The sequence below is a fragment of the Hemiscyllium ocellatum genome, chromosome 10 (genome assembly GCF_020745735.1).
Source record: "Hemiscyllium ocellatum isolate sHemOce1 chromosome 10, sHemOce1.pat.X.cur, whole genome shotgun sequence".
Classification (NCBI taxonomy): Eukaryota; Metazoa; Chordata; class Chondrichthyes; order Orectolobiformes; family Hemiscylliidae; genus Hemiscyllium; species Hemiscyllium ocellatum.
The window spans coordinates 65,506,232-65,524,248 of NC_083410.1; the positions used below are offsets into that span (position 1 = coordinate 65,506,232).

The window sequence follows — 18,017 nt, forward strand, 5'->3', positions numbered from 1 at the left end:
ACCGTTAACCCTGTATTCCGCATTCTTATTTGTTCTTCCAAAATGGACAACCTCACACTTGGCAGGGTTGAACTCCATCTGCCACTCCTCAGCCCAGCTCTGCATCATATCTAAGTCCCTTTGCAGCCGACAACAGCCCTCCTCACTGTCCACAACTCCACCAATCTTCGTATCATCTGCAAATTTACTGACCCACCCTTCGACTCCCTCATCCAAGTCATTAATAAACATTACAAACAGCAGAGGACCCAGAACTGATCCCTGCGGAACTCCACTTGTAACTGGGCTCCAGGCTGAATATTTACCATCTACCACCACTCTCTGACTTCGACCGGTTAGCAGGTTTTCAATCCAATTGGCCAAGTTTCCCTCTATCCCATGCCTCCTGACTTTCCGCATAAGCCTACCATGGGGAACCTTATCAAATGCCTTACTAAAATCCATGTACACTACATCCACTGCTCTAACCTCGTCCACATGCTTGGTCACCTCCTCAAAGAATTCAATAAGACTTGTAAGGCAAGACCTACCCTTCACAAATCTGTGCTGGCTGTCTCTAATCAAGCAGTGTCTTTCCAGATACTCATAAATCCTATCCCTCAGTACCCTTTCCATTACTTTGCCTACCACCGAAGTAAGACTAACTGGCCTGTAATTTCCGGGGTTATCCCTATTCCCTTTTTTGAACAGGGGCACAACATTCGCTACTCTCCAGTCCCCTGGTACCACCCCCGTTGACAGTGAAGACGAAAAGATCATTGCCAACGGTACTGCAATTTCCTCTCTTGCTTCCCACGTAATCCTAGGATATATCCCGTCAGGCCCGGGGGACTTGTCTATCCTCAAGTTGTTCAAAATGTCCAACACATCTTCCTTCCTAATAAGTATCTCTTCTAGCTTACCAGTCCGTTTCACACTCTCCTCTTCAACAATACGGTCCCTCTCGTTCGTAAATACTGAAGAAAAGCACTTGTTCAAGACCTCTCCTATCTCTTCCGACTCAATACACAATCTCCCACTACTGTCCTTGATCGGACCTACCCTCGTTCTCGTCATTCTCATGTTTCTCACATACGCATCAAATGCCTTGGGGTTATCCTTGATCCTATCCGCCAAGGATTTTTCATGCCCTCTCTTAGCTCTCCTAATCCCTTTCTTCAGGTCCCTTCTGGCTATCCTGTATCCCTCCACTGCTCTGTCTGAACCCTGTTTCCTCAACCTTATGTAAGCCTCCTTCTTCCTCTTTACTAGACATTCAACCTCCCTCGTCAACCAAGGCTCCCTCACACGACCATTTCTTTCCTGCCTGATAGGTACATACAGATAGGGAAGGATATCACTTAGACTGGGACAACACATCCATCCTAGGGCAAGCCAAATAATGACATGCATGAGAATTCCTAGAAGCATGGCATTCCAACCGGAACTCTATCAACAAACACAATGACTTGGATCCCATTTAACAAGGTTGTAAAAACAATGACTGCAGATGCTGGAAACCAGATTCTGGATTAGAGTGGTGCTGGAAAAGCACAGCAGTTCAGGCAGCATCCGAGGAGCAGGAAAATCGACATTTTGGGCAAAAGCCCTTTGCCCGAAACGTCGATTTTCTTGCTCCTCGGATGCTACCTGAACTGCTGTGTTTTTCCAGCACCACTCTAATCCAGAATCCCATTTACCAACCTTTTGAGAGAAAACACAGGAAATGGCATCACCCCAGGAAATGACATCACCAACCCAAGGAAACCTAAACACATAAATAGAAAGCAGGCTACACCATCAGTGCTTCACCTGAAGGCTCACTGACTATGTTACCTAGTATGGTGATGAAACATCTGAAAACAAACCTTCCAGCTCAGCGAGCAAACCTACATCCACACAAGACAAAAATGTGAGGTTGTTTAGGAAGCACCTGCTGATAGTGAGGCAAACCTATCCCATACTGAGGCAAGGAAGGGATGGTGATTGAAAGAATCTTGGGTGACCAGGGATGTGGAACATCTAGTCAAGAGGAAGCAGCAGTTTGGATTAGAAACTGGCTTTCTGAAAGAAGGCAGTGACTGGTGGTTGATGGAAAATATTCAGTCTGGAGTCCGGATAGGAGTGGTGTGCCACAAGGATCTGTGTTGGGACCATTGCTATTTGTCATTTTTATAAATGACTTAGATGCAGGCATAGGTGGATGGATTAGTAAATTTGCAGATGGCACTAAAATCGGTGGGGTAGTAGACAGTTCGAAAGAATGTTACAGGTTGCAAGAGGGCTTGGATAAACTGCAGAATTGGGCTGAGAGGTGGCAAATGGAGTTCAGTGCAGCTAAATGTGAGGTGATGCACTTTGGGAAGAATAACAGGAAGGCAGAGTACTAGTGTGGATGTGCAGCGGGATCTTGGAGTCCATGCACACAGATCCCTGAAAGTTGCCACCCAGGTTCATAGTTCTGTTAAGAATGCACACGTTGCGTTAGGTTTCATTCGTAGAGGGATTGAGTTCCGGAGCTGCAAAATCATGCTGCAACTATACAAAACGGTAGTGCGGCCACACTTGGGAATATTATGTACAGTTCTGATCGCCATATTTCGGGAAGGATGTGGAAGCATTGGAAAAGATGCAGAGGAGATTTACCAGGATGTTGCCTGGTCTGGAGAGAAGGTCTTAGGAGGAAAGGCTGAGAGACTTGGGTCTGTTCTCATTGGAAAGAAGATGGCGAAGAGGGGATTTGATAGAGACGTACAAGATGATCAGAGGATTAGATAGGGTAGACGGTGAAAGTGTCTCCTAGGATGATGACGTCAGCGTGTACGAGGGGGCATAACTACAATTTAAGGGGTGATAGATTTAAGACATATTAGTGAGTTTTGAGAATATTTGTAGCTCAGGTTGAGGTTTTGGATGTAGGTTTGTTCGCTGAGCTAAAAGCATATATATCAGAGGCAGGTTCTTTACTCAGAGAGTGGTAAGGGCGTGGAATGCCCTACCTGCCAATTTAATCAACTTAGCCACATTAGGGAGATTTAAACAATCCTTGAATAAGCACAAGGATGATGATGGGATAGTGTAGGGGGACGAGCTCAGAATAGTTCACAGGTCAGTGCAACATCGAGGGCCGAAGGGCCTGTTTTGCACTGTATTATTCTATGTTCTAAGGAAGCTTACTTAAGGTTGAAGAGACAAGGATCAGACAGGGCTTTAGAGGGTTACAAGGTAGCCAGGAAGGAGCTGAAGAATGGACTTAGGAGAGCCAGCAGGGGCCGTGAAAGCACTTTAGCGGATAGGATTAAGGAAAATCTTAAGGCATTCTACCCTTATGTGAGGAACAAGAGGATGGCTGGAGTGAGGGTAGGGCCGATCAGGGATACTGGAGGAAACTTGCACCTGGAGTCAGAGAAGGTAGGGGAGGTCATTAATTAATACTTTGCTTCAGTATTCACTGGTGAGAAGGACCTTGGGAGGACAGTGTGAAATAGACTGATATGCTCAAACAGGTTGATGATAAAGGAGGAGGATGTGCTGAAAGTTTTGAAAAACATAATGACAGATAAATCCCCTGGGCCAGATGGGATATACCCTATGTTACTACAGGAAGCAAGGAAAGAGATTGCTGTGCTTTTGACGATGGCAATTTTATTCCTTTGTTCAAGAAAGGGAATAGGGATAATCCTGGGAATTATAGACCAGTTATCCTTACATCTGTAATGGGCAAAGTTTGGGAGAGAATGCTGAGAGATAGGATTTATGATTATTTGGAAAACCATAGCTTGATTAGAGATAGTTAGCATGGTTTTGTAAGGGGCAGGTCATGCCTCACAAAACCTATTGAATTCTTTGAGAATGTGACAAAATACACTGATGAAGGTAGAGCAATGAAGTGGTGTACATGGATTTTAGCAAAGCATTTGATAAGGTTCCCCATGGGAGGCTCATTCAGAAAGTAAGGAGGCATGGGATACAGGGAAATTTGGCCGTCTAGTTACAGAATTAGCTGGTGCATAGAAGATAGAGGGTGGTGTAGATGGAATGTATTCAGCCTGGAGCTTGGTAACCAGTTGTATTCTACAGGAATCAGTTCTGGAACCTCTGCTCTTTGTGATTTTTAAAAATGATTAGATTGGATTCCCTGTAGTGTGGAAATGGGCCCTTTGGTCCAACAAGTCCGTATCGGCCCCCTGAAGAGTAACCCACCCAGACCCATTCCCATACTACCCCTGACTAATGCACCTCAAACTTTGGGCAATTTAACATGGCCGATTCACCGATGCACATCTTTGGAGTGTAGGAGGAAATCAAAGCACCTGGAGGAAACCCACACAGACACAAGGAGAATATCCAAATTCCACACAGACAGTAACCCAAGTTGGGAATCGAACCTGGGTCCCTGGCGCTGTGAGGCAGCAGTGCTAACCACCGAGCCACCATGCTGCCCTGACTTGAATGTGGAAGTGGAAGGGTGGGTTAGGAAATTTGCCGATGATATGAAGGTTGGTGGAGTTGTGGATAGTGTGAAAGGGTCATGTAGGTTGCAACCAGACATTGACAGGATGCAGAAATGGGTTGATAAGTGGCAGATGGAGTTCAACCTGGCAAAGTTGTGAAGTGATTCACTTTGGAAAGCCAAATTTGAATGTAGAATACAGAGTTAAAGGCGTGGTTATTGGCAGTGTGGAGGAGCAGAGGGACCTTGGCGTCCATGTCCAAGGATCCCTCCAAGTTGCCACCCAAGTTGATAGGGTTGTTAAGAAGGCATATGGTGTATTGGCTTTCATTAGCAGGGGGACTAAGTTCAAGAGCTACAAGGTTATAGAGCTCTGGTCAGACCATACTTGGAATATCATGTTCAGTTCTGGTCGTCTCATTGTAAGAAAGATGTGGAAGCTTTAGAGAGGGTGCAGAGGAGATTTACCAGGATGCTGCCTGGACTGGACGGCATGTCTTATGATGAAAGGTTGATGGAGCTATGGCTTTTCTCATTGCAGCGAAGAAGGATGAGAGGTGACTTGATAGCGGTGTACAAGATGATAAGAGGCATAGATAGGGTGGATAGCCAGAGACTTTTTCCCATTGCAGAAATGCCTATCATGAGGGGACATATTGTTAAGGTAATTGGAGGGAATGTTTAGGGGAGATTTCAGAGGTAGATTCTTTAAACATATAATGGTATGTGCATGAAATGCACTGCCAGCAGTGGTACTAGAGTCAGATATATTAGGGACATTTAAGCGACTCTTGGATAGGCACATGGAAGATGTTACAATGAAGGGGATGTAGGTTAATCTGATCTTAGAATAGGATAAAAGGCCGTCGCAACATTGAGGGCCAAAGGGCTTGTACTGTGCTGTACTGTTCTAAAAGAATGTGTCATTAAAAAATTCAAGTTTATGAAGGAATTTGACAGGATGGATACTGTAATTTTGATTCCCCTGTCTTTGGAGTTCTAGAATAAAGTGGCACAATTTAGGATAAGGGCTGAACCTTTAGGAGTCAGATCAGGAGAATTTTTTTAATCATTTCAAGGGTTGTGAATCTTTGGAATTCTTTATGTTAGGTGGTTCTGGACGTGTCATGATTGAATCTATTTAAGGCTAAGATAGATTCTTGGTCAATTAGGAAATCAAGGGATGGTAGGCGAGTGGGAATGTTTACTTTACGCCGATGATCAGTTACCAGCTGTCCCGGTTTCCTCCCACAGCCCAAAAATGTGTAAGTTGGGCAGATTGGCCAGGGGAAATGCCCCGTGGTGTCTGGAAATGTGCAAGCTAGGTGGGCTAGCCATGGGAAATGTGGGGTTACAGGTTGGGATGGGGGCAGGAGCGTGGGGCAAGATCTTCAGAGGATCGGTGTAGACCCATGGGTCAAATAGCCTCTTTCTGCACTAGAAGGATTCTATGATCACACTAAACAGCAAAGCAGGGTTGAGGGGGCATATAGTTTTTCTCTGCTCCTATTTTGTGTATTTTTATTTTTATGATTGAAATTGAACAGCTTTGTTCCACTGCAAAAGCTGTATGGAGATTTCTACCATTAGTACTGACAACCATGTTGTGTCTAAAAGTGTGGCGCTGTAAAAGCACAGCAGGTCAGGCAGCATTTGAGGAGCAGGAGATTGATGTTTCAGACATAAAACCTTCATGAAGGGCTTATGTCCAAAACGTTGACTCTCCTGTTCCTTAGAATTTGCCTGACCTGTTGTGCTTTTCCAGCTCTACACTTTTAAACTGACTCACCAGCATCTGCAGTCCTCACCTTCTCCAAAGGATAAAGATTGGTGTTTCCAAGAAGATTCTGTATGTCTAGGATCATTGTTGGTCCTCAATAGAGTTAATTTGAGTAAGTCACTCTGTACTGGGACCATTATGCTGAACTATGAAAGCTTTACAAATCATGTTTATACTTCTCAATTTCTTCTGTATTTAAATATGCTTGCTTCATTTACTTGACGAGGGTACCGCAGGATCTAATGCATTATAAAATGGCCAATGCCATAAACTCCTACCTGCAAGACCCGAGCAGTTGAGAGGTTGATGGGAAAACCTCTGAAAGTGTACGGTAACAAGGCACGGCTACACCAGTAAAGAAAACAACCTGTGTAAAAGAAAAATATTTAGCTCTTCAAACTTCCTTGAAGATCAGCTTGGCTGTTTATGTGTGGAACTCCAATATGGGTGAGATATCAAATGAATATTTTGTGTCAGTATTTACTGTGGAGAAGTATCTGGCAGCCAGGGAACTTGGAGAAATAAAAATTGATGTCTCGTAGACAGTTCTTATTACTGAGCCTTAAAACGCATAAACATAAATAAATCCCCAGGACCTGATCGGATGTTCCCCAGAACCTTGTGGGAAGCTAGGGAAGAGATTGCTGGGCCCACTGCTGAGGGGTGACCTTATTGAGGTTTATAAAATCATGAGGTGCATGGGTACAGTGAACAGCAAGGTCTTTTTCCTAAGGCTGTGTCCAAAACTAAGGGCAATGGTTGAAAGTGAGAGGGGAAAGATTTAAAAAGAATCCAAGATATAACATTTTCACACAAAGGATGGTGCATGAATGAGCTGCCAGAGGAAGTTGTGAAGGTGAGTACAATTACATTAAAAAGGCACCTGGATGGGTACATGAATAGGAAGGATCTGGGGGGATATGGGCCAAGTGCTGGCAAATGGGACTAGATCAGGTTGGGTTCTGATCAGCGTACCAAAGGATCTGTTTCCGAGCTGTATGACTCTATAATTCTATATAATAAAATATGTTGACACAGTTATTTCAAAGAACAAAGAGAACAAAGAAAATTTACAACCCAGGAACCCTTCAGCCCACCAAGCCTGAGCCAATCCAAATCCACTGTCATCAGACAGGTAATCCAGAGGTCTAGGCTAACGCTCTGGGCACATGATTTTAAATCCCACCATAGAAACTGGTAGAATTTACATTTAATTAACAAATCTAGAATTAAAAGCTAGTTTAATAGTGACTGCTAAAAATTTGTCAATTGTCATAGAAAAACTCATATACAAATGTCCTTTAGGAGAGGAAATCACCACCCTTACGTAGTGTGGCCTACATATGACTCCAGATCCACAACAATATAGTTAAAGCTTATTTTCCCCTGAAAGCCACTCACTCGTGACAAACTACAACAAAGTTTGAAGCACTTTCTTAGGTTCAAATCACAAGAAACATTCTGCCATTGCATCAAGTGATCTATACGGACTTCAGTAAGGCGTTTGACAAGGTTCCACATGGGAGACTGATTAGCAAGGTTAGATCTCACGGAATATCGGGAGAACTAGCCATTTGGATACAGAACTGGCTCAAAGGTAGAAGACAGTGGGTGGTGGTGGAGGGTTTTTTTTCAGACTGGAGGCCTGTGACCAGTGGAGTGCCACAAGAATCGGTGCTGGGTCCTCTACTTTTTGTCATTTGCATAAATGATTTGGATGCGAGCATAAGAGGTACAGTTAGTAAGTTTGCAGGTGACACCAAAATTGAAGGTGTAGTGGACAGATTACAACAGGATCTTGACCAGATGGGCCAATGGGCTGAGAAGTGACAGATGGAGTTTAATTCAGATAAATGCGAGATGCTGCATTTTGGGAAAGCAAATCTTAGCAGGACTTATACACTTAATGGTAAGGTCCTAGGGAGTGTTGCTGAACAATAAGACCTTGGAGTGCAGGTTCATAGCTCCTTGAAAGTGGAGTCGCATGTAGATAGGATAGTGAAGGCGTTTAGTATGATTTCCTGCATTGGTCAGAGTATTGAGTACAGGAGTTGGGAGGTCATATTGTGGCTGTACAGGACATTGATTAGGCCACTGTCAGAATACTGCGTGCAATTCTGGTCTCCTTCCTATCGGAAAGATGTTGTGAAAGGGTTCAGAGAAGATTTACAAGGATGTTGCCAGGCTTGGAATATTTGAGCTATAGGGAGAGGCTGAACAGGTTGGGGCTGTTTTCCCTGGAGCATCGGAGGCTGAGAGGTGACCTTATAGAGGAGCATAGATAGAGTAAATAGGCAAAATCTTTTCCCTGGGGTCGGGGAGTCCAGAACTAGAGGGCATAGGCTTAGAGTGAGAGGGGAAAGATATAAAAAAGACCTAAGGGGCAACCTTTTCACACAGCGGGTGGTACGTGTATGGAATGAGCTGCTAGAGGAAGTGGTGGAGGCTGGTACAATTGCAACATTTAAGAGGCATTTGGATGGGTATATGAATAGGAAGGGTTAAGAGGGGCATGGGCTGGGTGCTGGCAAGTGGGACTAGATTGGGTTGGGATATCTGGTCGGCATGGATGGGTTGAACCAAAGGGTCTGTTTCCATACTGTAAATCTCTATGACTCTAAGTCCTTATTAAATTTTAATTACTTAATTTTTAGTTATCAAAAGCATAAAGACTAATAAGGAAAATGATTAGATTATTAGAAATAGAGAACAGATGGACAACATAGTCATCATGCAGGCCATGAAGATTACTTCTATGTATAGAATAAATTGACAGAAATGACCAAACTAAATTTATTGACCAAACTAAACTATACTATACTTGTTTCACTGTTGAAATCCAACAGTAGAACATCTTCTTTTGGGGGACTTGATCTAAGTGAGGACAGTTTTAAATACAGATGTTGAGTCACACAGCACTGAAGCACGCCCTTCAGTCCACCTTGACTAAACTAGTCCCATTTGCTTATGTTTGGTATATATCCTTCTAAACAGTTTCTATTCATTTCCCTGTCCAAATGTCTTTTAAATGTTATAACTACACATACATTTACCACTTCCTCTGGTAGTTCATTCCACATATGCACCACCCTCTACATGAAAAGGTTGCACAAGCTTCACTTTCTACTTGTACAAATTAGACGTGCCACTTGTGGGCAGTGGTAAAGTCCCCCCTGCTGTCACCACCACCACCTCCTTTACAACCGTCCAGGTCTGGCCCCACATTTTATAAACCTTTGGGATCTCCTGGGATTTTGGTCTTTGTTTTGTTTTTTGCCCGTGGTCACTTTTCAGCCTCAGCTGTCCACCTCAATGACATCTTTACATTTATGTGAAAGTGGAGATAGTGATGTTGAAATCTGCACAAAGTTCATGTAGGCAGGAGGAACAACTGCTGTAATGGAAGATGTTAAGTGAGGAAAGAGATGTCAGCCGTTATGGTGTGTATCAATTAGTCAACTATTCAAATGAGGTATTAGCAACAGTGAAGAAGAATGTGGGGCATTATCAAACGTTATGCAATACTATTGTGATACAGTAGTTTAGAAACTGTTTATAAGTTAAATGAATCTATTAGGTCTTGAGTTATTAGTGAGTTTGTTAATTTCTTTGTTACAAAAATTAGACCACTGATGAAGTTTCTCTACAAACAATGAAGGGGGGAGTTCAAAGAACTGTAACAGTTATGAGTCCGAGGATGGAATGCAGTGCCAGTGGCATTTAATTGGGCAGAAAGGTGGTACATGGACACCTTGTTCTTTTCCCTGATTAAAACCAGACTGGACAGTTTTAAACCTTCCCACTTTGCACTCCCAATTCTGGAAGCTGGAATTTCCTTTTTTGGGGCACTTGGTTCCTGGAAAACCTGCCATTATTCAACTCACAACCTGACTAAAGGCCAGGCCTTCCCAAAAGTAAGCAACATGGGGGTCTTGTTGGCAGGTGAGACCCCCTGTCATCAACATCAAATTTAGTCTCTGGATTTTATGGAAGTTATGAAGAAAGACACTTCAATTTCTTTCTCTAACTCACAATGCAGATTGTAAATTGTTTTGTGTGTGCACCTGCAAGAAATTCACTTAAACCTTAAGCAAGGATTATCACATTCTGTGCCAGGCAGGATGGTTAATGAAGCACTTTAGACTGCCTACATCAAAGCAAATGCACAACACTAACCATTGATCAATCACAACTTTCTGAACAGTGAAAATTTCAAAGACAAGTTGTTATTTACCTGGCCACTAGGGATTTCATCATTTTTCTCCCTGTCCATCATAGGGATCGGTTGCATTCCCATTCTTTTCATGTCGTCACCCTACATGCAAAACACCATTTGATTTAATTAACAGAAATTGAAATAAAGCTAATTATGGTTATTAATTTCCATTATTCAATCTTACTTCTCAATCATTATAAAGAGTACATATTGGTTTAAAAACAAAAACTTTGAAAATAATTTATACAAACTGTCTTAACTTATGATCATGTTTCCCACCTAACAGAAATATTACTTCTTACTAGCCTCTGGTTCTCTCTCTTTTGTTTAAATTGATCATATTATTGTGAAACTGGGTAAAGTGCTCTTCTACATTGAAAAAATTGATATTCAGCTTTGACTATACTAATTATTCCCTGCAATTTATTCTTGCCATTGAATTAAAACTCAGAAATCTGATGCCTTGGTTCAAAAGCTTTAACAAACTGCTGAAGTTTAAAGGGTTTTAATCTATTTAGTTCTGGGAATTCTGCTTGCACAGTTCTGCTCTTATGAATGCTTGGGTGAATTCCAAATTCTGAAAACAGACTGATTCTTGCAGTGGTTCTTGATATGGCCATTCTATAATATCTAATTACATATAAGTGGCTGAGGTCCAACATAATCAATGGATTCAACTCTGCAAGCCTTACTGACACAGCTATCAGGGGTTTTTTAAAATCATTTTTCATAGGATGTGGGCATTGCAAGCAAGGCAAATATCTGTTACCCATCATTATTTTCCATTGAATGGAATGGTTTGCTAGACCATTTCCAAGATCAATGAAGAACTAACTACATTTCTATATATTCTGAATCACAGTTAGGCCAAACCAGGTAAGGAAGGTAGATTTCTGCAGACAGTAAGGAACAAAATTAGCTTTATGATATGCTATGATAGTTTATGGCTGCTGTGATTGTAAGTAGCTTTCAATTCCTTATGCCTTCAAGTTGCCATGGTGGAATACGAACCCACAGTATCAAAGCATTAGCCTGGTTCTCTGGATTAGTCTAGTGACATGACCAATAGCGCCGCTTTATGACCACTTAAAGGCTTTTTTTTGACATAGTTTTTGAATGATGGTTTTGATCTTTAGTTTATCTTCAGTTTTCTGGGCATCTGAAAAACTCCCTGATATTGTCAGGGGCTTAAGAATTCTGCTTATAATGGATAATGGATGAGTGGGAATGGAGTGTGTTCTGAAGGGAGTACATTGAGGATATGTGGGTGTGGCATGAGTGTGTAGAAGGGATAAGGGTGGAAGACAAATATAGGTATCTTGGGGATTTAGTGGGGTGAGCAGAATATGGAAGATATAGGCAATCAAAGAGATGTGGCAGCAAGGGCATGTGTGGTGAACATAGATGGCAGGAGGTGCATAGCATTGCAGGGATGATGAGGGAGAGGTGGATGAAATGGAGACAAGCCTCCCTCCCTGCCCAAGTTGCATCAGTATGTCTCTCCTTCCTCCTTGGGCCTGCTTTTGGAGATGGTGGTCAAAAATTCAGGCTGGTCCTCATACCTCAACATAAATATAACATTGGTGGGTACTACCAGGCAGGGGGTAGAATCACAATATTGGGAAATGGCCTGACTTACAATTCTGACTTCAAGGAAGAAATCCGGCTTTACTGGGTCCATGGGATCCTTCACCACTCATGGGTATGAGGTTGAGAATAAAAGTTGGTTTAAGAGAAAGACATTAATATAAAAAAAAGAGAAATATAAAAAGATTTGCAAGGAATGGGGTTACAGAGAGAGAGCAGCAGCATCAGGACCTGAATAGTGTACTCATGAGCTGTAACTTGATGTATATTCTGCTTCTTTGAGATTAAACTCAGGCAGAGATCTAGAAATGTTGGCAGAATCTTGTATCCTCCCCATGGTGTATTTTGTGGTGGGGAGGCATTTCGTTAGATGGAAATGTGGTAGTTGGAGACCTCGCCACTTTCCTACTTCCATCTAGTAAAGTCCATGGTGGGAAGGCCCATGGGTGGACTTCCTCCACCACTGCCTGGTGAGGCTCATAACTCAGCACCTAACAACCTCATCCCACTGTCACTGTATTCCCTGGAGGAATTTCTTGAAACACCACATCTACTACCTTTTGTGGAATCATTACTGGTGTTATATTCACCAAACAATTTGATATATGCATCAAATACAAATTAGTTCGCCATTGAGAGTTGTCAATAGTACATAGAACCAGAGTGCAAAAAGGTAGGCCCTAGTGAAGGTTCATTAATTGAGTAGCTTAATCAAAGCTACTGACCTGTGGTTACAGGTAGGATTACAACTGATCATATCTAGGGTAGTAGGACATTGCAGCTGCACCTGTTTTAGAATATCGCTGCAGTGACTCAGTCTGGATGTTGTTTACTATTATCAAGTCTGTTATTAAGAATGTTAGAAAAGGCATATACCTCTCCCCAGAATTCAGCATAAATATCATCAGTTGTTGCCCTGCAAACTGGCCATAACTTGGTGACGGAGCAGAGATCACAAGCTGTCATCATTAAACCAATCACCCTGTCTCTGTTGAAAGAGAAGTAAAATAAAATTGAAAAATGAATTAGTCTAGAAGATTATGGTCAGTGCATTACATATTTGATACCCTTAATTTTGATGTATTTGTCCGTATGTCACATTGTTGCCCCAAATGGAGGAACAGCTCTCAACTGTGACACCAGCAATTCATGCAACTTTGCTAACCACTACACCATCAAAACGGTACAAGAAAGAAAATGGATGGATTGACCTCTTTTTTTTATCATCCCTGCCTTCAGTCACTCAGAATCTATTACATTTCTAAATTTTCCTGGTTCCAATGAAAGGTTCCAGATCCGAAATGTTAATTTTGATTTTGTAAGGTTTTTTTTCCAGAATTTCGTGATTACATTTCAGATTTCCAGCACCCACAGTTGTTATGCATTTTTTTTTGGAGATTCAAATTGTTCATTAAACTGTTACAATTTCTGCAATGGTAGAAAGCTATCATAATTGAAGCTATCACAATTATTGAATAATATTTAACTTCAGTTTAAATACATAAAACATTTACCTGTGGGTTTGATTGTTGATGTCCAATGCTCCTGCTTGCAGCAGGTCACTTATCTGCTTCCTGTTTCCAAAATATAGTGCAAGATCAGTTGCAATGATGGCTTTCCGAATGATTTCAAGCAACTGCTCATAATCATCAGCATTCAGACTGGAGAAAATATTATGCCCTTCCAACTGGTGGAAATAAAAAATTCAATAAACAGTACAGAAGCTAATTTTAACCTTTACAATTTTACTGAAAATTATTTACATTTATTTTGTCACTCAGGTCTCTTCTCTAAGAAGTCGCTTTTGTTTAAATATCTCTGTGTAGAGAAATTGATCTAAAAGCAATTAGATTGTATCGAAACAAATAAAAAATCCTTCCACTTCTTGCACCCAGCCCCAGGCTCTCCAATGCCACCTGCACCATGTGTTGAATGTAGGTTTCCACCTGACCGGGTTCTACCATTCCTCCAACAATTACAATTATCACCTTGATCTGTCAAAATGTATCAAGCCAGCATCATTTCTGCTCAACTTTGTTAAATTAACTACACGCGAATTTAATTGAATAGAAGTGTGAACTCCCGTGGCCCTGCAAACTCGATTGCTGCTACTTCTGATCACTTGGCGGAATCTTCTTTAAAGGCCTGAACCCTCCTTTTCATGCCTTTTATCTCCTGATAGTATACTAGTTCCCTTTCCTGAACAGAAAGCTGATATATTTGGTTCACTTTTCTTTCCCAACCTTAAATTCAAAAGAGCAAATTGAAGAGCTTCCCTTCAGTGTATGATTCTGTCTTATTAATATGGTGAATGTTTTATTTCAACTAATCTGTTGGATCCATTTCTCCTGGATCTCAAAACGTACAATAGATGCCATGCACAGCTCCCCAAGGATTTTAAAATGTTTGCCTCCAGCCCATGTCCCCCTTTGAATTTATCTTGAATTCAGAAAGTTTACTTCTCTTCATTGGAAATCTGTTCATTTTCACATAATGACAATGAAAGATTATTATCAGACTCAACCTTCAAACCTCAAGGCTTACTGAACTTCTAGTTGTACACTCTGAGTTTACAAGTTTGCTGTTAAGCCAAATTATCCATCACTTCGAAAGGTTTCAACTAATTCATTAGTGTCAGCACAGTTTTCAGCAAACTATTCAACTTTGAATCTTGTTCCTGAGTCAGGATATATTCAAAGGCTTTAAGCAGGATTAAACAATATGCAATTCTACATAAAATACTAACAACAATAAGGCACAGTCCAAGCCCATTCCAAAGGATCTAGTTTTTTCTCAACTCATTCTGGCGTTGAAGCTTCATTGTCTCTGTTTTCAAATATCTGGATTACCTACCACTCTTCCTCTTTCCAATCCATTCCTTCTTCATAACAAAAGCCTTTTTGACCCATCCAGCAACCTAATTCTTTTTCGTCAGCTTTTGACAGAGCACAGAATCTTAGTTTCCATCCACAGAATGCAGTCAACCTCCATTCCACATTCAGTTCAACAGGTGAATCCATTCATCTTTTTTCTTTTTCATGTCTGTCAATTGTGCAATGAAAACATTTGGTGGAATTAAATTTGGCATCAGGCATGTTGAGGTCAACACTTCTGACAGAGCTCAGAATGGATTTTCTCACTTGATCACAAATGTTTCAGCTCGGTACATGTATGAGAGATGTTGTGAAAATTGAAACCTATGGGCCAGTGACCAGGAAGTTCTCACCTTTGTGGGACTCTCTGGGGTTGAAGGTTCAGATGCCATAACAAAAGACAACCAGATAACCCTTCACCCACTGCAAGCTTGCAGCATCACTGGAGCCTGAACTAGTCAGTCCCACCACTCGGAGACGTGGCAGAATAGACAGAAACTGGTTGTGAGGTTCAGCGACACTTTGCTGCAAGTTTTGTTCCAGGCTGTCCTTGCCAGAGATAGCAGCAGGAAGTTTTCATGTTTAGATGCGGGTGGGCTGGACTGAGGTCACAATGGATGTGGATGATCCTCACCAAAAGAACCTGAATCACATGCAGGAACAGGATGAATCCTGTGTGAGTAAATGGCACCATTCACTGCAAGCTATCACTAATAGATGCATCAGTGTAGCTGTGCAACTGCAGAAGCATATCATAAGGTGATCACCTGCAAATATTACACAGATGATGTTGACTGAAGATGACAGTAACCTCATACTGCCAATATTCAACACTTCATAGGCAGTAGAACTCCTAATCATTATTGGGAAGAGCTCAGGACCTGGTTAAGTAACCTAATCAAGAGTTCATGCAGCCATTGCCATCAAAAACAGGAGTTTTTTCCTGTTTTCAGGAGATGATGGGCCACACTAGGAGGGAGAGGGCCCAGACAAGCAGAGGGGTGCTGTTGTCCATATAGGGAACTATGCATCTGCCAGGTCCTGAGGAAGTAGCCCTCACTGCCAAGCAGCCAGCATGGTCTGAGATGAAGGACATTAAAAGATTCAGGCACTTCTAAGCACTCCAGGATCTAGGAGTTCCTTGGAGATTTTGGTTGGTATGGTCACAAATGATCTGCATATTAAGTAGAACCCTTTCCTTTTGAGAAAGGCAACTGGTTATTAATAGGGTACTCTGATGGATGTGTGGGAACCATCATCCTGCATGTGAATAATCTGCTTTGGCAGTGAAGCTGACTGACCTGGCTGCCAGACTCCTGCATTTGAGGGGAACTGCATAAACTTGTGAACTTTAACAAAGACAGCTTCAGTCACCTCCGGAATACACTCAAGTGGCTGCTGTGAAATTTCACCGAGATTCCCTGTGGCTCCGTGAAAGTTGATGGTCGATGTTATTTTCAAGACAGCCACCTTAGGATAGAGCCCAAGTTCTTGTGTGGTCATCCAATTGCTGGCAAATGTAGGAAACAATATCTCGAGACATCCTTAAGGTAGCTTTGTATTGCCTCTTTGCCCGCTGCAGATAGTTGGACTGAAGCCATAAATGGGGTTTCTGTCTAGTACTCTTTGTCATCAACATGGCCACTTTTGTCCTTCATGCTAGACCACAGATGGTGGCAACCACTGCTGCGCCCATATACTACACCACCGGTTCTTCATCTTCTGCAAAATGACCAGAAGAATAGCAGTGCTGACTTGTGTCATTGTGTTCTCAGTTTCAAGAGATCTGTAAAATCATTAATTTGACAAATAGAGTTATCCTTCTCTTGCAGGTTTGTGCTGCAAGCCTCCTCCATATGCACTTGATTGCGAGGGAATACCTAGTAATGCCTCCATCTGGTCTCCTCTCCAACCATCACGCATACCATGAAAAGCTCCATCCTATGCCGTTTCATAGAACAGCTCCTTGTGACCATACATTTGTGCGCCTGGAGATAAAGCTGGGTATTCACAGTACACCAGTGAAGCTTCCCATGCACAACAATCATATTCCTTGAAGAATCTGCTGATCTTGCGTTGACACGTCGAGCTATCAGCAATCCCTCAGCTCCTATCTCCCAACTCTCCCCCATCCATTCCCTTAGATGAACTTCCAGCCAGGATTTCAGAGCTTGCTATTGGTGGAGCACCTGATAGTTCAAACATACCTCTCTTTCCCCATGTCTGCACCCATACTGGAGACATCACATGATGGTAATCTACCTAAAATGTACGATGTCTCCACTTGGTTTCAGGGGATCTTGTAGGAATGTGATGCCATGAATCCTGGAGTAAGGCTGGTTATTTGGTGGAACCCAGTTGATCATGATTCTCCACCACTAGTCTCATGTCCCTCAGTCAGCCAGAAATACTCAAATTTAACTCCTCTCACCCAAAATAAAATCATTCTCCCATACTGAGTATAGCTGGCCTTGTTCAAACCGAAGGACATTTGTGAATTCTTTCAGATGTGAGATCTTGTTTTCTATTTCAAACTAATATTTTCAACTCTCTCCTGTGACTCAGCAAGTTCCCCACATTCTTTACCGCGCGAAGTGCCTTATAATTCTTGATGGCTTTGTGATCTTGCAAACTCCCTGTTTTAGCTGATCCCCTCCACACGATAACTAATTTCTATAACCATCACCCCAAAAGACGACCAGCACAAAGCAGGTCCCAATGTTACTCCTGACCCTTTATCATCTCATGATGGGCACCACATGCCTATTCCATTTTTTGATCATTCCACATCCCATGAGATCATATGCTGTCCAACTCCCATCCTCCTCCAAGTCACATCCTTGTATGTGATCTTTTTGCAGAAAGGACTACATCTGGACAGTCACCTCCCTCCTGTGTTCTTCCCTTTCTAGCTATAGCCCCAAATTCCCCAAAACAGAACACACTGAGGTCCATCAGTCCATCCCTCTACAGTCGATGACCAATTTGTGAAATGGTTGTGTCCCACCACTGTCCTACTGATCCTTGCACTTTAACATGACCCTCAACCACAGCCATCAATTCTCCCATTTGTACTTTAGTATGGCCCTTAACTATAGAAAAACCACTTTCACCATTTAGGCTCTCCAT

General features: G+C 42.2%; 1 protein-coding gene across 1 annotated transcript in view; it reads right to left on the reverse strand.

Moving 5' to 3' along the window:
• Positions 1 to 6,486: 6,486 nt before the first annotated feature.
• The window catches only part of pde10a (phosphodiesterase 10A), a 231,097-nt gene continuing 219,566 nt past the window's right edge, over positions 6,487 to 18,017 (reverse strand). Inside the window, exons 18-21 of the mRNA XM_060830963.1 lie at positions 13,530 to 13,702; positions 12,892 to 13,003; positions 10,447 to 10,527; positions 6,487 to 6,579 (exon numbers count right to left, since the gene is read on the reverse strand). Of these exons, the coding sequence (XP_060686946.1) occupies positions 6,487 to 6,579; positions 10,447 to 10,527; positions 12,892 to 13,003; positions 13,530 to 13,702 (459 nt within the window). The remainder of the gene's footprint in view (positions 6,580 to 10,446; positions 10,528 to 12,891; positions 13,004 to 13,529; positions 13,703 to 18,017) is intronic.